General features: G+C 46.3%; 1 protein-coding gene across 3 annotated transcripts in view; it reads left to right on the forward strand.

Moving 5' to 3' along the window:
* DHDDS (dehydrodolichyl diphosphate synthase subunit) overlaps window positions 1–23299 on the forward strand; it is a 42522-nt gene extending 19223 nt beyond the window's left edge. For all 3 annotated transcript variants that reach the window (XM_068269230.1, XM_068269232.1, XM_068269231.1), the window contains exons 6-9: window positions 4489–4590; window positions 18412–18526; window positions 22163–22270; window positions 22362–23299. In XM_068269230.1, the coding sequence (XP_068125331.1) occupies window positions 4489–4590; window positions 18412–18526; window positions 22163–22270; window positions 22362–22592 (556 nt within the window). In that variant the 3' untranslated portion in view covers window positions 22593–23299. The remainder of the gene's footprint in view (window positions 1–4488; window positions 4591–18411; window positions 18527–22162; window positions 22271–22361) is intronic.
* Window positions 23300–23688: the final 389 nt, after the last annotated feature.

A 23688-nucleotide genomic window follows, 5' to 3' on the forward strand; every position in this document is an offset into this window, starting at 1 on the left:
CCCCATCAGACAGAAATCTTTGCAAGATGCTGCACGCAAACATGCTGTAGACATTCAAAAGATCAGTATCTGCAAAAGATCTGTTCCTGCAAAAGATCCGTTCCTGCAAAATGCATTCATAGTCTATATCTGCAGATCATCATACACACCTTGTTTAACAGACCTTCATCTGCAGATCAGACCCACCAGGATGGATTTTCAGATCTGCAGATGATTGTCTGATCTGCAGATGAATGTCAGTTAAACATGGTGTGTATGATGATCTGCAGATCTCATAGACTATGAATGCAATTTGCAGGAACGGATTTTTGGCAGGAACAGATCTTTTGCAGATACTGATCTTTTGTGTCTGTGCAGCATCTTGCAAATATTTTTCTGATGGAGAGTTAAGCTCCATAGAAAAGACTGTGAAGGTATGGCTCTCATACTACATGGAAGGGGGTAAAACTGGTCTGTGATCTTTCATTTTCAAAAGACTATGGTCTGATGTGTGTATGTGGCCTAAGGCTGAAAGTATTAGAGGCAAAGGATCAGCAGGGCAGCCACGCAACTGGTATTGCTTTAAAGAGACTCCGTAACAAAAATTGCATCCTGTTTTTTATCATCCTACAAGTTCAAAAAGCTATTCTAATGTGTTCTGGCTTACTGGAGCACTTTATACTATCACTGTCTCTATAATAAATCAATGTATCTTTCCCCTGTCAGACTTGTCGGCCTGTGTCTGGAAGGCTGCCAAGTTCTTCAGTGTTGTGGTTCTGCTATGAACTTCCCCTTCCAGGCCCCTCTATGCACACTGCCTGTGTGTTATTTAGGATTAGAGCAGCTTCTCTCTTATCTTTTACAAGCTGGATAAATCGTCCCCTGAGCTGGCTGGGCTTTCACATACTGAAGAATTACAGACAAGGGCAAAGCTGTTTGCAGGAAGAAACAAGCAGCCTGAAACTTCAGTGCATGAGAACAGGGGGAAAGAAACACACAAATGATCTCTTGAGATTCAAAAGGAATGCTGTATACAGCCTGCTTGTGTATGGATGTATTTTCTATGTGTGGACATACTGTACATCAACCTACTTCCTGTTTTGGTGGCCATTTTGTTTGTTTATAAACAAACTTTTTAAAACTGTTTTTAACCACTTTTAATGCGGCGAGGAGCGGCGAAATTGTGTCAGAGGGTAATAGGAGATGTCCCCTAACGCACTGGTATGTTTACTTTTGTGTGATTTTAACAATACATTTTAAAGGAAATAAATATGGCAGCCTCCATATCAATCTCACCTCAGGTTCGCTTTAAGAGGTTTATAATTGCATAAGAGCTGCCTTCTGGATACATACCTACTGGTAAGGCATCCCACTATTTGATATAGACTATGATAATTATATTTCGCCTTCCTCTGGATCAACAGGGATATGGGAGGGAGCAGGCTAGTGTTGTACTTTTTCTGGTTGAACTCGATGATCGTATGTCTTTTTTCAACCCAAATTACTATGCAACTATGTAATTATGAGAAGCTAATAGTTGTGGCCTACTTGCAAATTGAATTCAAATTGTATGCCGCTTGGAATTGGCCTGCCAAAATTATCAGGAAGTGGATCCTATTGGCTTATTTCTAATAATCATACAATTTGCAGGCAAGCCAAACTAATTAGCATCTCATTGACCATCTCTACTGTCATTTATCATATTTAGGCATAATAGTAGTCACAGATGAAGATAGCGCATAAGCGTAACAAATATTTTTTTTCTTAAAGGGACACTGAAGCGAAAAAAAAAATAATTATGATATAATTTGTATGTGTAGTACTGCTAAGAAATAAAGCATTAGATGCAGAGACATAAGTCTAATGTTGTTTCCAGTACAGGAAGAGTTAAGAAACTCCCGTTGTTATCTATGCAAATTGCCATTGAGCTCTAAAGGTGCCCATACACTTACTTGATTTCCTACTGATAGACAGCAGATTCAATCACTGTGATCGAATCTGCTGTGAAATCGTCCGTCCGAAATCCGCGTGGAAAATTTTGCTTGATCACCGGCGGGTCGGGAGTCCGTCGATAGCAGCGTTAGAATGTCCGATGTCCACCGCTAGTGACAATACATTACCTGATCCTCCTGCACGTGTCCTCGCGCTCCCTTCTCCGTGCTGGGCTCCGGCTGGCTTCACTTACTTCCTGTCGGGGGAAGTGCCCTCTACTGTTTAAACTTCCCCCGACAGGAAGGAAAGTGAAGCTGAAGCCCAGAGCGTAGAAGAGACAGCAGAGACCGGGGGACTCGCGCTGGCCGGATCAGGTAATATATGCAGGGGGCGGCGGCAGCTCCACAGATTGTGAATTCAAAATCTGTTTGCAGTGTAGGTAGCCAATAGATCCCTCTTTGATCACAGAGGGATCTATCTGCTGGTCGATCTGGTGGCAATCGACCAGTGTATGGCTGCCTTAAAGGGAACCAGAGACGAAGCACCCTTGTGTATTTTACCATATATATCAGTGGGAACATTAGAGAAAACACTTACCCTGCTCTCTTGTTTCATCCTCACTGCTAAAAGTGTCTGTGATAAGAATCCCGGACTGAGCATTCAGTCTGGCTTTGCAGGGAATGATTTATAGCTGAGTCATTATAACAGAGCCACAAGGGGGCAGGCTTGGGCTTGAAAAGACATGAGAGAAGACAGACTCAGCTATAATCTTTCCATAGCAAAGCTAGACTGAGTGCTCAGTCTGGGATTCTTATCAGAGGTGATAACAGTCAGAGTAAACAGAGAACAATGAAACAAAGAGCACATGAGGTGTTTACTGTCATGTTCCCACTGATTTATAAGGTAAAATACAAGAGGGTGCTTCATCTCTGACTCTCTTTAAAGGGAACCTTAACTTAACGGGGGGGGGGGGGGGCGGGGGGTAAGAGGGTAAAGAGTTTCAATTACCTGGGGCTATTACTAGCCCCCTGCAGCAGTCCTGTGCCCTCGGAGCCGCTCTGGAATCCTCCGGTCCCCCGCTGTCACTTAGTTTTGTTTTTGACGACTCACCAGTCGGCCGACCGCCATGCGTATTATTGGGCGCATTCCCTACTGCAATTAGCGCACGTTGCCACATATCTACGCGTGCGGAATGTGGCAACGCATATTTTTGTACGCTATGCGGTCCGCAACAGTGCTTATTGCAGTAGGGAATGCGTCCAATAATACGCATGGTGGCTGGCCGACTGGTGAGACGTCAAAAATGAAACTAAGTGACAGCGGGGGACTGGAAGATTCAAGAGCGGCTCGGAGGGCACAGGACTGCTGCAGGGGGCTGGTAATAGCCCCAGGTAAGTGAAACTTTTAACCCCTCGTTAAGGTTCCCTGTAAGGGCTGGTTCACACGGGCGTCTGCTGAGCTTTTGCTTTGCGTCGCGTTCAAACGCCAGCGTTTAAAAGCTAGCTTTTGAAGGCTTTTGGGAAGCGTTCAAGGCTAGCAGTTCTGGTCTCTGCTATTGTTTCCTGGCGTTCACCACCTCTGAAAGCAGCATGTTGCTTTCGAGACTAGACGCAACGCCGGGATCTACCGCCAGGCTTTTATGAAAGCCTGCAAAAGCCAGCTCTAAACGCTCCCATTCACTTGCATGGAACGGCGGTAGATCCCAAAAAAATGCCCGTCTGAACCAGCCCCAGACTTTCAAATTCCTAGAGAGCTCTGTGTTCCGAAGGTTGTTATCTTAACTGCAGCACGGTGGCGTAGTGGTTAGCTCTCTCGCCTTGCAGCGCTGGGTCCCTGGTTCGAATCCCAGCCAGGGCACTATCTGCAAAGAGTTTGTATGTTCTCTCTGTGTCTGCGTGGGTTTCCTCCGGGCACTCCGGTTTCCTCCCACATTCCAAAAACATACAGATAAGTTAATTGGCTCCCTCTAAAAAATTGGCCCTAGACTACAGTACTTACACTTCATAATATAGACATATGGCAATGGTAGGGATTAGATTGTGAGCTCCTTTGAGGGACAGTTAGTGACAAGATATATATATATATACACTGTACAGCGCTGCGTAATATGTCGGCGCTATATAAATACTAAATAATAATAATAATAATAATAATAATTAACTGTATTGTTTTTTCTTTTGCAGAGAACAGTTCAGGACAGGTCAAAAGTTCACAGCCTGTTCTGTAAAAAAAACATTTAGAATGCTGAGCAGTGTGTAAACTGCAAATATTAGAGTGATGCAATGTTTAAAAAAAAAAAAAAAGCTGTATAACTGAAAATACAAATAAGAATATTTTTTTTGCTACTAATGTTCTAGTAATTATCCATACTACACAACCAATTCAGTATATCATATTTTTTTCCCCCTTCAGTGTCTCTTTAAACATTTTGACATATATGATATAATTTGATGCACAAATAGGAAGCCTTTTTATAGTGACTGTACAGTATTGTGGGTGCGAAGTTGATACAGGGCGTTTATGCCTTTTTATAATTCCTTAATTTTGTCTTATTTATTTTTTATTTTTTTCCTACAGGTGTTTTTTGAATGTTTGCTTTGCTTACACATCCCGACATGAGATTAGCAATGCAGTCCAAGAGGCAGCCTGGGGAGTCCAAGAGGGGCTTCTAGATAGCAGGTAATTGTTCAAGCAGGAGGAAATATGCACATTTAGGTTTATGGGATACCCGAACTGACATGTGACATGATGAGATAGACATGTGTATGTACAGTGCCTAGCACACACAACTATGCTGTGTTCCTTTTTTTCTTTCTCTGCCTGAAAGAGTTAAATATCCGGTATGTAAGTGGCTGACTCAGTCCTGACTCAGGCCTGGGGCACACCAGAGGAGTTTTTCTGAGCGTTTTGAGTTTTTAAATCTGCTGCTAATGTTATCCTATGTGTCTGTGCACACTGGAGCAATGAGGTTTTGTAAAAAAAAAAACCATAGCATTACATTGGGAAGAGCTTTTGAAACCTCTAAAAGCTCTTCCCAATGTAATGCTATGGGTTTTTTTTTTACAAAACCTCATTGCTCCAGTGTGCACAGACACATAGGATAACATTAGCAGCAGATTTAAAAACTCAAAACGCTCAGAAAAACTCCTCGGGTGTGCCCCAGGCCTCAGACAGGAAGTGACTACAGTGTGACCCTCACTGATAAGAAATTCCAACTATAAAACACTTTCCTAGCAGAAAATAGCTTCTGAGAGCAAGAAAGAGGTAAACAATGGGAATTTCTTATCAGTGAAGGTCACACTGTAGTCACTTCCTGTCTAAGTCAGGACTGAGTCAGCCACTTACATACCTGATATTTAACTCTTTCAGGCAGAGAAAGAAAAAAGGAACACAGCCTAGTTTATTGTGTGCTAGGCACTGTGCATACACATGTCTATCTCATCATGTCACGTCACTTCGGGTATCCTTTAAGGTGACATTTGGCATTGAGCGGCACTAGCGATCGTTAATATCACTCGATCTGAAACTGTTTATTGATCAAGACTGAGTTGAATAGTTCTGGAAAAATATCTACAGTACCATGCAAAAGATTACTGTTAAAGCAGACCTGAATTAAAAATTAAAACTATCTGCTAAAAAGATATTTGAGGGGAATATCGCTGTAAGGCAATTGATAACATATGAGGTTTGGCGAGAATCACACTTGTTGTTTATTCATAAAGCCAAGTATGCCTTTGATATTAGATATAGAAATCCTCCTACCAATTCTACCTATGTACCTCAATGCCCCAAATGTAAGCTTTCAAATGCTAATCTATTTTGTGTATGGGAGTGTCCTGTTGTTGTACTTTTTTGGAACAAAGTGCGCAAATTGATTAAACGGGTTATAAAAAGGGATCCATGGATGTTGCTATTTAATTATCATAAGGTTGAATCGGATGAACAAAAACAAACTAAACCAACCAATTTTAGTACATATAATTTTGATTGCAGCAAGGAAAGTGGTGTTTAATAGGTGGATTTATCCATCAACTCCTTCTTTAGGAGACCTTAAAGGGGCACTACAGCGAAAAACTGTAAAATTTAAAATATGTGCAAACATATACAAATAAGAAGTACATTTTTTCCAGAGTAAAATGAACCATAAATTATTTTTCTCCTATGTTGCTGTCACTTACAGTAGGTAGTAGAAATCTGACAGAAATGACAGGTTTTGGACTAGTCCATCTTTTCATAGAGGATTCTCAGGGATATATTTATTTTCAAAAGCACTTAGTGAAAAGCGGAACAAATTCTTAACCTGTAATGCACAGGAGAAGAGAAAATTACAGATCTATCAGTGTTGGATTTCCCCGTGAAAACTGTGGATGTTACAATGTTAAAGTTATTGCTGTGTGGGAAAGGGGGGGGGGGGGGGAGGGAGGGTGGGAGGGGGCGTTAAAGAAAAATGTTGTCAACTTTGATAAGTAATATTGTTCAATGGACGGATGTTATATGGTACATTTTTCATGTCCGTGAATGTGTTACAAATTTGTAATCGCCTGTTCATTGACGAGAATTTTTTTTTTTATTCAATAAAAACATAAAAAAAAAAAAAAAATATTAAAACTGAGATAATGAAATGTACACTTAGTACTAATGGTAAATAGAACATTGGTAACCTAGAATAGAGTCTACTTTTTATGTACACTTGATTCAGAATAGAGTGCTAACTGATAGCACGTCTGTTTTCACGCGAATTTTTGTGTTTCGCGCAATCGCGAATTTCCGTGCGAAACGATCATTTTTGTGCGCAAATGAGGATTTTTGCACACAAACAATATCGGTTGCGCGAGAAAATGTGTGTTTACGCGCAAAAACGTTATCGTGTCGTGCGAAAATTTGTGATCATGCGAACATTCGCGCTATCAATTAGCACTCTTTTCTGAATTAAGCCCATTGTGTTCCCTGTATAACATGAGCGCAACAACTAAAAAGTCATACCACACATTACAGCCGCATTGCATCGCATACACTGCTGGATATATGTTGCACAGCCAAGTAGAATCTGCTTCTGTATTTACACAGGTTTGCTTGCACTACCTGCATACTCATATAAACTGTTTAGTGGTTGGAAATCTCCTGGTTATAATCAGAGACACCATGTTTGCTGCACTTTTTCTTATGTTCTGCCTGTCGGCAAACATCTACAAGCTTCATTGCTACATGCATCTTCCCAATGTACCACACGTCATATTAACCACCCTGGCGTTCTGATTAAATCGCCAGGGTGGCTGCGGGAGGGTTTTTTTTAAATAAAAAAAAAACTATTTCATGCAGCCAACTGAAAGTTGGCTGCATGAAAGCCCACTAGAGGGCGCTCCGGAGGCGATCTTCCGATCGCCTCCGGCGCCCAGAATAAACAAGGAAGGCCGCAATGAGCGGCCTTCCTTGTTTTGCTTATATCGTCGCCATAGCGACGATCGGAGTGACGTCATCGACGTCAGCCGACGTCGTGACGTCAGCCGCCTCCGATCCAGCCCTTAGCGCTGGCCGGAACTTTTTGTTCCGGCTACGCTGGGCTCAGGCGGCTGGGGGGACCCTCTTTCGCCGCTGCTCGCGGCGAATCGCCGCAGAGCGGCGGCGATCAGGCAGCACACGCGGCTGGCAAAGTGCCGGCTGCGTGTGCTGCTTTTTATTTCATTAAAATCGGCCCAGCAGGGCCTGAGCGGCAGCCGCTGGCGGTGTTGGACGAGCTGAGCTCGTCCAGACCGCTCAGCTGGTTAATTTCACCTGCTCTGCTTTCCTCACCTTGCTCAGCTTCTTATGAACTGTTTGCTCTCCTGAAATCTCTCTCTCCCCCCAGCAGCTCAAAAAACTCTCAAACATTAAAATCCTATTCACATTTGCTCACTCTCTCCCTCCTGCTTACTTGCAGCTTGTGATATATCACCTAACCCAGGGCCACAACCTGCTGCTAGACAAGCATCACCTGCTCACCTGCTTCACACACGTCACAGCCCTCTGTCCATAATTAACCTCAACACCCCTCCTCGCCCCAACCTTATTTCCATCCATCCCACCCACAAACACATGCTCCCCCTATCCTATGGTCTCTGGAATGCCAGATTCGTCCGCAATAAACTTACTGCGGTCCACGACCTCTTCCTCTCCAAAACCCTCACCATCCTCGCACTCACTGAGTCATGGCTCTCCCCCTCTGACTCTGCCGTAGAGGCTGCCCTATCCTACGGTGGGCTTCACCTCAGTCACACCCCCAGACCAGACAACAGGACTGGGGGAGGGGTGGGTCTGCTCCTCTCCCCATCCTGCACCTTCCCAAGTCCTCACTCCACCTACCTCTCTACAATTCACATCAGTCGAGGCTCACACTATCCGCCTCCACAATCCCCTCCCAGCCATTGTCGTGGTTTTATACCGCCCTCCGGGATCCAAACCACAATTTCTTGTCAACCTTGCCTCCTGGCTCCCACACATCCTCTCCTCTGACCTCCCCACCAACCCAACAACTCTGTCGTGACCCGGCTACTCACTATAGCCAACTCCCTTGACATGGTACAACACACTCTCGACCTTATATTCACTAAATCCACCACAATTGCAGACCTTGACATCGCACCCTTCCCACCCTCAGACCATCACCTTCTCACCTTCAACCTCCTCACGGAAGGCACCTCCAAACTACCTGCCCACCCACCTGGTCAATGGCAGCGAGACCTACGCAAGCTCAACCCTAGTGTCCTTGCTGACCCCCTCCATGCCCTCTCCTCCACTCTCCCCACCCTAACCTGTCCTAATCTTGCTACAGCTCAGTATCTCCAAACTTTCATCAGCCCTAGAGGAAGCTGCTCCCCCAATATTTTGCTGCAACCGCCCCCCTAACCCCCCAGCCCTTGCGCACTACCCATACTCGCAACCTCCAGAGGGTAACAAGCTCCACTGAATGGAAATGGAGGAAAACTCGACTTGACCAGGATTTCCTACAGTACAAGACTAACCTGCTGCAGTTCCCCACTGCCCTTGCTGATGCGAAGCAGGAATACTTTACCAAGCTCATCGAAGCACAAACTTCCAACCCCCGGCGTCTCTTTGCCAATTTCAACTCCTTGCTTAAACCCCCCCACCCTCCATTTCCTCCCTCTCTGCCACAGATTTAGCCACCCACTTCACCAACAAATTTGTCACCATTCGTCAGGAAATATTCAATCTTCACCTCCCATCCAGCTCCTCCTCCACCCTTTCCTCCCCTCATCTCCTTCACTCCTACTACTATTGAGGAAGTTAACCACCTACTGCAGACTTCCCATACCACTACCTTCCCCCTTGACCCCATCCCTTCTGATTTATTCCAGCCTCACTTCATGGATTTGGCCCCAGTACTCACTACCCCGTTTAACCTCTTCCTATCCACAGGCACCTTCCCCTCAGACTTCAAACAGGCCACTGTACTACCCCTGCTCAAGAAACCCTCCCTCGATCCCTCACTGCCCTCCAACTACCGCCCTATCTCCCTCCTTCCCTTTGCCTCAAAACTTCTTGAGCATCTGGTTCACAAATGCCTGACCCAGTACCTCAATGCCAACTTACTGCTAGACCCACTGCAATCTGGATTTTGGCCTGCCCACTCAACCGAAACATTTCTCACCAAAGTGGTCAATGACCTTGCCTTAGCTAAATCTGAAGGTAAATACTCCATTCTACTCCTCCTTGATCTTTCAGCAGCTTTTGACACAGTAGACCATCCCCTACTCCTCCAGTCCATGGGCATTCACCGTCTCGCCCTGACCTGGCTTTCTTCCTACCTCTCCAACCACTCCTTCACGACCTCCTTCAATGAGTCCTCATCCACCCCTAACCACCTCTCGGTGGGAGTCCCTTAAGGCTCGGTCCTTGGCCCCCTACTGTTCGCCCTATAGACATCCTCCATTGGCAAGGTTATCTCCTCCATGGGTTTTAACTATCATCTGTATGCAGATTACACCAGGCATGCTCAAATTCTGCTTCGGGAGATACCTGGATTGTTGCTATCCGGATATCTCCCAGTTATGTGGGGGGGGGGGGGGGTCAGGCTTACACCTCTGACGTCTTCTTCGGTCGTCCCTCGGCGCCTCTCCCGAAGCGCTCCACACGCGTCACGTGATTACAAACACTTCCTCCTTTAACCTGGAAGATATCCGGATAGCAACAATCCGGGTATCTCCCGAAGCCGAATTTGAGCATGCCTGGATGACACCCAGATCTACCTCCACACCCCTGACCTATTCACCACTGCCATGGACAAGGTCTCCTCCTGCCTATCAGCCATCTCCTCCTGGATGTCCGCTAGGTTCCTAAAACTAAATCTAGACAAAACGGAATTTATGATCTTCCCACCCCGGCCATGACTAAACCTCCCAGATGTGCATGTTAACCACACTACCATTCGCCCTACCTCTCAAGCCCGCTGTCTGGGTGTCACCCTGGACTTCGCACTTTCCTTCACTCCCCACATCCAAAACCTCACAAAGTCATGTAACTTCCACATCTGTAACATCTGCAAGATCCACCCTTTCCTGACCTCTGTCACCACCAAACTCCTCTTCCATGGCCTCATAATTTCCCACCTTGACTACTACAATGCCCTTCTGTCTCCCTATGACCTGAATTGCCCCGCTGCAGTCCAACATGAATGCGGCAGCCAGAATTATTCACTCCTCCCATCGCTCCCCCATGGCGGCTCCCCTCTGAATCCCTCCACTGGTTTCCTATCCAGTCCAGAATCCGATTCAAGATACTGTGCCTGACTTACAAATCTGTCCACAAAACCTGTCCCACCTACATTTCCGATCGCACTCAGAGGTACACACCTAGCTGCTCACTCCGCTCCTCCAATGAACTTCGCCTGACTGCCCCTTCCTTAACCCCCCCCCCCCCCGCATCACCCAGTCCCATGCACGCCTCCAGGACTTCTCAAGAGCTGCATCAACACTATGGAACTTCCTCTCTCCACCCATTAGGGCAGCCCCCTCCTTCAGCATCTTCAAGAAGGCCCTCAGAACTCTCCTTTTTACTCTGGCCCACCACCCCTCACAAGTGTTCTAACCCCGCTGCTGAACTCTGGTCCCCTACCTCTCGTGTCCCTACCTTTCCATCTAGATTGTAAGCCTCCGGGCAGGGTCCTCCTCCTTTTGTGTCCTACCTGATCATGCACCTCCCTTACTGTGTACCCATGCTATGCATATGAGTGAACTCCACTTACCTTATCTTCATGGTCCCATCCAGTGACTGACTAAGCATTACCTTGTACTCATACCGTCTTTCCCCGAATATAAGACACTGTCTTATATTCTTTTTGAGGAGGAAATTAGTGCTAGGGCTTATTTTTGGGGGTGGGAGGGGCTAGACGCTATGTGTATGTGGAGGCTCCTACTGCACCTTCCTTGTGGCTACGTCCCCCTCCGTTCCAACTTATTCCTCCGGTGGTGGCGGTATTGTAATCAATCTGTGAGGGTGCACTTTGATTAATCAATGTGCACCTGGGACGAATCAGCCGGGCGCACATGATGACAGGAAAAGAGCGCCTGCGCAGAGCCCGAACTAGCGTACTTGAGTGAGGGTCAAAATGCAGCCTCACAGATTGATTACAATGCCGCCACCGCTGCCACCGGAGGAATTACTAGGAACGGAGGGGAACGCAGCCACAAGGGAGGTGCGATAAGAGACCACACACCTCCCCATACACAAAGCATCCCCCCAGCTAGGTCTTAATTTCGGAGTAGGTCTTGTATATCAAGCACGCTTGAAATATAAGGGAGGCCTTACTTTCGGGGTAAGTCTAACTTTAGGGGAAACACGGTACTGTGTTGCGTGATCTGTTTTTTTCTTGTTTTCCTGTATTGTCGTATTGCTGTAAGTCACCCTAAATATTGTATGTAACCTAAACTGATGTCCAGTGCTGTGTAATATGTTGGTGCTTTATAAATACAATAAATAAATAATGAAAATAATGCTTTACTGTACCTGTTTAGTGGTAATGCAGAGCATTAGTCTTTTGCCATCTGTTTACTTTTCAGGACAATGGACTGCATTGCACCATGTGTTACCACAAGCGTTTTAGTTTTTAGGAAAAGCAGGGAAATGGAATGGGACTTCAGACGATTTTAGAAACTCTCTACCTGCCTCTTTTTACTCTGCTGCTCCTCCCTCTTCTAAAGTGACTTAAGGCAGCCATACACTGGACAATTGCCACCAGATCGACCAGCAGAGAGATCCCTCTGTGATGGAATCTGAACAAAGCGGGATCTATTGGCTGCCTACACTGCAAACAGATTTTGAATCAATTTCACTATGAAATCAATTTGCAATCTGTGGAGCTGCCGCCGCCCCCTGCATACATTACCTGATCTGGCCGGCGCGAGTTCCCCGGTCTCTACTGTCTCTTCTCCGCTCTAGGCTTCAGCTTCACTTTACTTCCTGTTGGGGGAAGTTTAAACAGTAGAGGGCGCTCTACTGTTTAAACTTCCCCCGACAGGAAGTAAGTGAAGCCAGCTGAAGCCCAGCATGGAGAAGGGACCGCGGGGACACACGCTGGTCGAACAGGTAATGTATTGCTGCTAGCGTCGGTTGTCGGACATTCGAATGTCGCTATCGACGCACATCGATTTCACAGCAGATTCGATCACAATGATCGAATCTGCTGCCTATCGGCGGGAAATCGTGTAAGTGTATGGGCACCTTTAGCCATTGCCTAGATTACACGTTTAATCAGCATAGGGAGGGAGAGCAGAGTGAAGAGACCAGGCTTACCCTAGCCACCAATGATTATATTTGCTGATTAGCAGAGCAGTATAAACTTGTACTGCTCTCTGCATTGAAAGTAAAAGTTTTTACACTTGGGGAATGCTTTGAAATGTTTTTCTATGTACCTAAACAGTAGGTACTTACATTTTAGTTTAGGAAGTTTAGTCCCACTTTAAAGTGTACCTGAGCCGAAGTTCAGGTACAAAATCACATACTTGTATAAGAAGAGGGAAGGCTCTGTATCCTAATCAGGTTTTCCTCTGCATCCTCCAATTCCCTACAAAACAATGGTAGTCACTCAGTCAGACCGATAACCAGCACATGAGGAGCTCACAAGGCTGGGCAAATCCACAATGCAAAATTTAAAGGGACCTGGGCTCAAAACCCAGATAGCTAGCAGTTAACACAATATCCAAAAATAAACGAGATTGTTGGCGCCACATATCCAACAGGCATGTAGGTTAAGCCCCTCTGCTGGTGTCAAGGCCAATCTCCTAGAGGGGTTCCTACGCTAACAGTGGAACAGTGGATGCATCCGCATCCTACATATACAGTGGGCGTATGCACAACTGGACACGTCTGATTATAGGATAAAAAGCCTAAGAGGAAACTTATCAGAGGTTGCCCACAGGGCCATGGGGGGGAGGGGGTGACATGCAGCAGATTCCACCTGTACCTCTGCACACTCTGGTTCCTTGTCACTGAGCACAGACACTCCAAAGATTGCTGGTAATCTGATCAAAGCTGCGCTCCTCTTCAAGCACACATGACCGTACTGTGCATAATTCTAATGAGGCTTCCCTCTGCATCCTACACTGTTCGCCGGGACCCTCCTGCTGGTCGGGGCTGCACACCTATGCTGGCACAAGTGCAACCATGTCTGCGCAGTAAGCTGGAGGCACTCATACATGAACTGCTCCATGCTACTGCGCAGGTGCAGCAATGCTCACGCAGCTGCAGCATGGCTGCGCTCGTGCCAACATTACAATACACGGAGAGGACTTGGAAAGCGAGGAGGAGAAGGAACCGGTAAAGCACTATGTGCAGTGTTTATTGCTTCTAGGATGATGCTATAGAGGTGGAGTGCGCAGTCAAGAACATGGTAAATAATTGTAATTTCTGGAACTGTATGTCCGTGAACCCACATTGGAAAAGGGTTGAACTTTGTGTGTGCCCTAACCTATTGGAGAACTGTTGGCTTTTGAGTACATTGAATGAACTGTGTATTTAAAACAGGTTGCACAGCTCCCTCTTGTGAACTGTCCATTTTCACTGCCAGTGTAAACCTAATCTTACTGTGTGGGGACAGTCAGGCAATGCCATGCTTCATCTTGGTGACATTAACAGTTTCACTAAGGCCATAGAAAACTGAATTAAGTGAATCTGAAGCGATATTTAAAAACATTTTTTAAAAAATCACCTAAAGAGAAGGAAGGCTATGGGTCCTATAGAGCCTTCCCGCTCCTCTTCTCACCTACTCGTTCCTCCGGAGGCGCCTCTTTTCAATTCTCCTGCCACGGTAGACTTCAGAAGTCTTTGGGAGCCTCTGTACTGCGCATGCGAGTGTGCAAGAGAGGGTGCTCACGTGTGCGGTATGGAGCGGCCCGTCACCAAGAGCCCAAGTGCTTCTGAAGACTTCCGAAGCCCACCCAAAGCGGAAGAGAGCAGTCTCCAACTTATGGGTCGAAAACTGCTAACGAGGGGAGGGGGGTAGCCTATGGGAGAACGCAGGGACCAGGAGAGGACTGGGAAGGCTTTATTGGACCCACAGCCTTCCCTCTCCTTAGGCATGTATGTATGTATGTATATAGGTACATAGGTACAGGTATATATATCTGAGTTGGAGTCGGATGATTTTTGTACCGACTCCCTTTAAGTAATATAATTGTCTTAATACAATGGTTTGCAAAAGTATTCAGCCCCCTTGAAGTTTTCCACATTTTGTCATATTACTGCCACAAACATGAATCCATTTTATTGGTATTCCACGTGAAAGACCAATACAAAGTGGAACGAAAATCATACATGATTCCAAACATTTTTTACAAATCAATAACTGCAAAGTGGGGTGTGTGTAATTATTCAGCCCCCTTTGGTTTAGGTGCAGTCGGTTGCCCATAGACATTGCCTGATGAGTGCTAATAACTAGAGTGCACCTGTGTGTAACCTAATGTCAGTACAAATACAGCTGCTCTGTGACGGCCTCAGAGGTTGTCTAAGAGAATATTGGGAGCAACAACACAGTGAAGTCCAAAGAACACACCAGACAGGTCAGGGATAAAGTTATTGAGAAATTTAAAGCAGGCTTCGGCTACAAAAAGATTTCCAAAGCCTTGAACAACCCATAGAGCACTGTTCAAGCGATCATTCAGAAATGTAAGGAGTATGGCACAAGTGTAAACCTGAAATGCAGTCAAGAGACCCATGGTGACTCTGGACGAGCTGCTGAGATCTACAGCTCAGGTGGGGGAATCTGTCCATAGGACAACTATTAGAGGTGCACTGCACAAAGTTGGCCTTTATGGAAGAGTGGTAAGAAGAAAGCCATTGTTAACAGAAAAACATAAGAAGTCCCGTTTGCTGTGTCCCCCACATGGCTTGTGGCAAACTGCAAACATGTGGAAGAAGGTGCTCTGGTTAGATGAGACCAAAATGTAACTTTTTGGCCAAAATGGAAAACTCTGTGTGGCAGAAAAGTAACACTGCACATCACTCTGAACACACCGTCCCCACTGTCAAATATGGTGGTGGCAGCATCATGCTCTGGGGGTGCTTCTCTTCAGCAGGGACAGAGAAGCTGGTCAGAGTTGATGGGAAGATGGATGGAGCCAAATGCAGGGCAATCTTGGAAGAAAACCTCTTGGAGTCTGCAAAAGACTTGAGACTGGGCGGAGGTTAACCTTCCAGCAGGACAACGACCAACAATGGAATGGTTTAAAACAAAACATATCCATGTGTTAGAATGGCCCAGTCAAAGTCCATATCTAAATCCAATCGAGAATCTGTGGCAAGATCTGAAAACTGCTGTTCACAAACACTGTCCATCTAATCTGACTGAGCTGGAGCTGTTTTGCAAAGAAGAATGGGCAAGGATTTCAGTCTCTAGATGTGCGAAGCTGGTAGAGACATACCCTAAAAGACTGGCAGCTGTAATTGCAGCAAAAGGTGGTTCTACAAAGTATTGACTCAGAGCTGAATAATTACGCACACCCCACTTTGCAGTTGTTTTTTTTAAATGTTTGGAATCATGTATGATTTTCGTTCCACTTCTCACATGTACACCACTCTGTATTGGCCTTTCACGTGGAATTCCAATAAAATTGATTCATGTTTGTGGCAATAATATGACAAAATGTGGAAAACTTCAAGGGGGCCCGAATACTTTTGCAAACCACTGTATTTGTAATATAGTAGTACCATGTTTCCCCGAAAGTATGACATCCCCTGAAAGTACCGTATTTTTCGGACTATAAGACGCACCTAGGCTTAGAGGGCAAAAACCAGGGAAAAAAACAAATATACTAAACCTGGTGCGTCTTATAGATGTTGTCCCCCTTGATTTCCTCCTGTTGTCCCGCTTTGTTCTTCTCCTGTCCCCCTCTGTGTCCCCTCCTCTCTCCCTCTGTGTCCCCTCCTCTCTCCCTCTGCCTCCTGCCATCCTCTGTGTTTGCCTCCTGTCCACCCTGTGTTTGTCACCTGTCTGCCTCCTGTCCTTGTGTCTGTTGCCTGTCCCCCTCTGGCTGCCACCTGTCCCCCTCCGTGTCTGGTTCCTGTCCATCGGGGTCTGTCACCTGTTTGCCTCCTATCCCCCTGTGCCTGCCTCCTGTCCATCTGTGTTTGCCCCTGTGTACCTGTGGCTGTGTCCTGTCCCCTTCTTTGTCTGGCTCCAGGTGGCCCCCCTCTGTACTTGGCTCCAGTCCCCCTCCATGTCACTGTGTCCTGCAGTCAGCCTGCAGGAAGGTATCAGCGGCAGCCGCCATCACTCACCTCAAAGAGTGCCTGCGGCGATCAGCTGCTGTTTCCTGCACTGCAATTAGAAATCAGCGACGGTAGCCGCAGGCATCCTTACCTCATCCTCACCTCATCCAGTGAGCCTGCGGCGATCGGCTGCTTCTGCCTCACTCACTCCTTCTCCCTAACGGCTGGTTGCGTCTGACCAGGAGGTGCTGACGCTAGGGAGGAGGAGTGAGTGAGGCAGAAGCAGCCGAGTGCCGCAGGCTCACTTGATGAGGTGAGGATGCCTGCGGCTACCCGCCGCTGATTTCTAATTGCAGTGCGGTGGTGATGAAGACATCGGGGACCCGGAGAAGACCAGCGACGAGGAGGAAACGGCAGCTGATCGCCTTTTTGGATGAGGTGAGTGATGACTGCTGCCGCTGATTCCTTCCCACAGGCTGACTGCAGGACACAGTGAATACAGGGAATCTCCGACTTTGCGGCGGGTCGGCGGTTCCAATCGGCGGGCGATGGTAGGTCGGGGATTCCCTGTATTTGTACTATGACGCAGGGACTTTTTGTTCCCACTTTTGGGGGAGAAAAAGTGTGTCTTATAGTCCGGAAAATAGGGTAAGCCCTAGCATATATTTCGAGCTTGTTCGAAATGGAAGCCCTCCCCCTAAAATAAGACCTAGTGGCAGCACCTGTTTGCCTCCTATCCCCCTGTGCAGACACAGTGAATACAGGGAATCTCCGACTTTGCGGCGGGTCGGCGGTTCCAATCGGCGGGCGATGGTAGGTCGGGGATTCCCTGTATTTGTACTATAAGACGCAGGGACTTTTTGTTCCCACTTTTGGGGGAGAAAAAGTGCGTCTTATAGTCCGGAAAATAGGGTAAGCGGTGAACTGTAATGAAGGCAGCTAGAGTATCACTGTAACAGCACCTCCGTATACAGGAAGTGACATTACTTCCTGTACACGAAGTTGGCGCTGTTACAGTGTAACGGCACTGTTATAGTGATACTCCAGCTGCCTTCATTACAGTTCACCGCTAATCTGTGTTTTGAATAATAATGCAGCGGAGTTTGGGGATCAGTCATTCTGGAAGAGAGGGGGGGGGGGGGAGAGATTGGCTATGCGTGGGGGATGTGGCTATACATAAGGGAGGGTCTGGCTATACACGGGGGGGGGGGGGGGGAGGAGGAATCTGGCAATATATGATAGTGGGGTATCGCTATACACAAGGCGGATCTCACTACCCCCACAAAATATAAGGCCTCCCTGAAAATAATGGTGCGTACATACCAGCTACAAATGTAGCTGGTCGCTAGCACACGGGAGCGTGTGCGCGACAGACCGGCGACAGCTCGTCGCCAGGTCCCTCCGCATACACGCGGCGGAAGAGGGATTAGTGATGCGACGGAAGCTGTCGCCGACGTCCCCCCCCCCCCCCCAGCCGGTACCTCCGTCTACTGCCTATTGGTTGCTGTCGCTAGTCTGCATACACACGCGGACTAGCGACAGTTGCTCCGAAGTTGCGGTCGGCAACTGTCGGCAGGCGATTGGGCGCGCGCGCGCCATACACACGGGCGACCTGTCGCCGCAACACGCGCGTGCCAGGTGGTTGCGGTGACAGTTGTAGCCCGTGTGTATGTAGCGTAAGCCCTAGCACATTTTTTTTTTAATAGAAAGATTAATATAAAATCGGGTCTTATTTTCGGGGAAACCGTGTGGTAGCTAAAGAGTTCACAACTTTATTTTGTTTTGTTTTTGTCTTTTTTCCAGTGATGTGACTGAAAACCTCCTGGATCATTGCCTGTACACCTCACACTCTCCAGATCCTGACCTCCTCATACGTACATCTGGTGAAGTGCGGCTCAGTGATTTCCTACTGTGGCAAGTCAGTATCTATTGCTTTTCTCAGACAACTATTAATATACCTATATACAGATGACCCTGACCTGATCCAGCTGCTTTCAACCTACCAACACAGGTGTTATAACAGATATACAATGGGTGGAGACACCCAAAAAGATATAAAACAATTGAAAGCAGTATAAAATGACAGGTAATGCTGGCTGCCTCCCTCTGAAGATACTGTACACACCAGGTGCATAAGGTGGAACGTTTCGATTTATTTGTACAAAAAAATCAGGATGACAAGGTGTTTTCGGGGCTGTCCCGCTTCTTCAGGCCAGTAAAGATAAAGTTCCAACGCCAGGGTTAGTCTGGCTTGTACAGGGCTGCACAAGCCCCAGGAGCCAGGCAGACAGGTCTTCTTAAAAATAGTAGCTGGCACTCAGCATTTGAGTTGTCTGTATTTCAAGTCTTTGGCTCCTGAAAACTTCCTACTGGCTTCTTAATTCCTGAATCTCAATTTATTTTCAAGATGTCATAGAGAAAAGCTACAGAAACGCTGGCACTGCAGTATTGTAGGGGAGAGGAAGGGGTGGCACAGTCACAGGCAACCAGGTATGGATGGTGCGATTCTTCAGCTTGCTCAGGCAAAAAGTGCTATCTATATGCAATGAGAAGGAGGAGAGCGCCGGCACTGCTGTCATTCACTTTATTCAAAATTTCAGTATAATATACAAAGCAGTCTCGTGCATATAAAATAATTATCATAATACATACTAGGAAGACTGTGGATTGATGCGGTGGGTACAGGGGGTGAGGAGCCTTACGGCCGTTTCGCGCTCATGCGCTTCTACGGAGGCTGCAAGGGGGGACTGGCGTGGGCTGACTTAAATCCATGTGCAAAGTCAGCGTGCGTCGTCTCGCCGCTAAAGAACCCCGAGCAGCCAATAATGAGGCGAGCTGTGATGGTAGGGAGGCGAGCTCTTTAGCGGCGAGACGTCGCATGCTGACTTTGCAAATGGATTTGCAGCCCGACTATTCAACGTGGGATCCTAAAAATCAGTATCTTATTTAATTTTGAAAACAAATTTACTATGAACTTGGCTTGGCAGTTGCTTAAAGTAAATCTGAGAGGGAATTTGTAGCTGTATTTATATCTACCTGGGGCTTCCTCCAGCCCCATGAGGTGTGTGGGGTCCCTCTCCAGCCTCTGTGTTCTCTTGCAAATCATTCCGGCAGTCCGGGCGCGTGTGCACCACCCATCACGCTCCCACAGCCGAGAGTGTTCTCTGCCTCCGCAGTAGTACTGCACAGGCGCAGAACGCTCCTGAGCACGGTAGCCCTTCTCAGGTACCCATTACAGAACATCCCTGGTGAAAAATGTAAAAAATAAAATACATATTTTAAATAGTAATGAAATGGTTTGAAGATAATAGGTATCCTACATTGACTTTCTATAGAGATTTTATTATAGCATTCATGTTTGGACTGCAGGCACTACCAGCTTAATGGGGAACATAAAAGAAATGTGTTTTTGAAAAGAAAAAAAAACATCCAGTACTCCATACCTTTTGAATGTGGTGCTGGCTCTAGTAGCACGCTAATCACTGCCATTATCACTAACCGCTGCAAGCTGAATGAGGAAGTGATCTGCCTGAGATCCTCACAGAGCACCCTACAGGTAGAAGCAGGCAAGCCTGACAGCTGCTCCATGAGCTTTTTATTGTTGTATCTGTGAAGGTGCAGTGGTGCAGCCCAACTGACTCCTGTTTTCAGAAGTTACAACGCTGCATCTAATAATACTGGCAAGTACCTTTTAAGTATCCCATCATATAAACAAAAAATTGCTTTCCTAAAACAGAAAGAATTTGCGATAATTCAGGTTGGAGTGAGCTCGAGATGTCCCCCAGAGCACCACTGCTGAATATATGCAAATTAACCATTGTACCCTTAGAAGCTAAACACACCTCCATATAAACACAGTGGCAGTCTGCCTGTGTGTGTAAAGGAGCAAGTCCCCTACAGCAGTGAATCCTAAGCCTGGCAGATGGGGCTTGTATGGGGAGGGGAGTACCTTGTGTAATGGCAGAATGGGTGAGCCTAGGAATTACTGCTCACACATTGCTCCACCTGGCAGATTCAGGTTTCACTGCTGTACAAACATCAAGTCCATCGGAAGAGCTGCAGCCTCTCGTTTTAATGTAAAGATTAAACAATCACAGAGACCTAACAAAAAGTTTTACATTAAGTAAATCTGTACTGTACAGTGCCACATACTGTATATATGTATATGTACAAGCTAATTTTCTAATCTTTTCAGTATAGTTAACCCTTAAGTTACAAATTGTTTCTGCTGTACCAAGAAGAAAGCTCCCCAATCTTCATTTTATACCCCGTTTATAGTGCAGGGACAGCTTATGGACCCCCCTAAAGCTGTCTCTGTCTAGACGACACTGCCCAGCTACCCCAACCCCTGCTGCCTCCACTGGCTACTCTAAACCCTGCTACAGAGGCAGTGCAGCCGCCATGCCTGCCTCCAGCTTGGCAGCCATGTCATGATTGGTGGCTGGGGGAGGGCCGCGGCCACACGTAGAAGTTTCCTAAGACTTTTGGCAGCCTCCGGAGTCATGACCGCCGACGCACTGCCTCTTCCCCAAAGACGTCAGGACAGGTACATATTATTTAACCCTGAGACACACGCCCCCCTTCCCCCATACCATCTCATTTGACAGGCTCTCTCAATTTAACCTCAAGTACTCTCTTTAATGTTTTAGAGCAGTGATGACATTTTGAGTTTCATACCACTTTGCGTAGCATGCAGTTAAGGACAAGACTGCACACTGACAGACAGGAAGTGGCGAGCACCTACAAAACGCTTCCTTTTTTCTGTTTGGCTTTTTGCTGGGTCTGGCAGATCTTCTTGCTTTTTCATGTGGCCACTATTGGGCAACTATGAAATATCTATTCTAATTGTATAATATCCGTTTTAGATTTCCATGTGATTTGCTGCTTTTACTATCTTCTAAATCCTCTATGGCAGGGCTTTTCAACCTGTGGTACGCGTACTACCGGTGGTACTTTGCTGTTGGCCAGTTGGTACACACCAGGTTTGTCTGCCACTTGTCATCATCCCATCTTGCCTCCACAAAGTTCATCTCCCCTCGTTTGCTCCCCGCTGTGCTGCCCTGCAGCATACTTCTGACCTCAGATCAGTGGTGAAGAGACAGCCAGGCAATCGGTGCACAGTCACAGTGACAGTCAGGTTACTGCGGATCTGAGGTCTGAACTATTCTGCAGGGCAGCACAGCGAGGACCTCGGGTGCTAAAGAGGCTTCCACCTTCCTCCACAGTAGAGGGGATCCAGCAAAAGGACGCCCAAAGATCTCCTTGTCAGCATACCCGCATACGCCGTAGCAGCTCTCCGCTTTGATTTTTGTGGAAACAGCCGAGCCTGATCAGGTCCGCTCTACTGCGCAGGCCCACGGGTGGTACTTATAAATTTTCAGGTGATAAAAGTGGTACAATTAGTGAAAAGATTGAAGAGCCCTGCTCTATGGTGTAGTCTTTAGCTATCTATACCTGTTGCATTCATCTTGTTTTATTGATCCCCGGAGGCAGAATATTGCGGTTGTGGGACGTAATTGAACTCCATGAAAAGGATTCCTGTTTTCTCTTACAGACCTCACATGCCTGCTTGGTGTTCCAGTCAGTCTTGTGGCCTGAGTACACATTTTGGAACCTATGTGAGGCCATTTTGAGATATCAGTACAATCACAGTGCTATCCAGGTGAGAACATTTTTCCAAAACAGCTGTGCAATTCCTGTATTTATTATGCTTTCGATGCATACATTTTTTTTTCTGTGTTCTCTAAATGCAGAATGCCAGAGATGTGTATAGCAAGGAGCAAGCCAGGCTTCAGAGGGAAAATGACCTGCATTTGGTGCATAATAAAATGTGGGGTGCAGAACAAACTGATGAAGAGAAGATAAAAGCTTTTCAGAGACTACTACAGCAATGCAGAACTGAAAGGGAGGAAAGGACACAGAACTTTCTGCGAGCATTGGAGAGGAAAAGAGAGGATTTTCTGCTGACACTTTGCACTAGTTAGAGAAGACTGTCTTTATCTGGAGCAAGTTTAAGTATGAGAAGCAGGGCTGGTTTTGATAACCTTCCCACAATTTATAGCTGCTGTATCCAAATTAAAATAATGTAATTTCACTGGACAGCTTTTCATGATCTAGAAGATGTTTCGCCAGAGGTGAATGAAGATCCACACATTTCTATTTTTGGATAATTCACTTGCTATGGGTATCCCTTCTCCACAGCTGAGCTGCAGAAGTAGTTTCTTGTACTGAAGGAAAGTCTTGTACAACACAAAAAGGTAACATTGACACTACCATATTTTTCTGTGGGCACTTCCTGGATAAATTAGATCCTTCAGAGACTGGTCAGGAATTGTGCCAACTGTTTGGATAGACAAACCCCATGGCCTGCCACCAATATCTTTGCACAGGGTTTAAAAGACGCTGCAGCTTGTTTCTGCACTTGATTTCTGCTGTACTTTGTAGATGAGATCGCCATTCGCCACACAGAGTCAGGATTCAGATGAAACAAATATTCTGACAAGTCCAGGCAGCGGTTCTACTTCGAGTTTCATAAAACAGATCCCTGCTGCTGTGCCTAAATTGGAAACTGACCGCATCCTTACATTAAAGGGAATGTATGGTTAAGTTGATTTGTGTTTTCATTATTAAGCTTGTTGCACTTTTTGTTACTTTTGGAAATTATTAAAGCAAACCTTTATTTCAGACTAAACTAGTTAATAGACCATATGGAAAAGGTTGGCACTTCCCAGTTTACATGTGTTTATTAATGCAGGCACAAAGCTGACATTTCTGGGCATGCAGGACCTTTCCTCAGGGCAAAACAGGGACATCAGTGCAGGCAGCATGCCTATACAACTCGCCAGCAAGCAATGTGCTCAGTATACAACAGTTGCTGGACTGGACACATGCTTGCTGCCCGGACTGATGTCCCTGTTTTGCCCTGAGGAAGAAACGTTTGTGTCCTGAAACATCAGCTTTGTGTCTGCATCAATAAACCCATATAATTTGGCAAGTGCCAGGCTTGATCATATTTTCTATGGGATACTAAAATGTGGCTTGAGCACGCAGATATTTGTTTGGCATATACCAAGGATGTGC

The sequence above is a fragment of the Hyperolius riggenbachi genome, chromosome 2 (assembly GCF_040937935.1).
Source record: "Hyperolius riggenbachi isolate aHypRig1 chromosome 2, aHypRig1.pri, whole genome shotgun sequence".
Lineage (NCBI taxonomy): Eukaryota > Metazoa > Chordata > Amphibia > Anura > Hyperoliidae > Hyperolius > Hyperolius riggenbachi.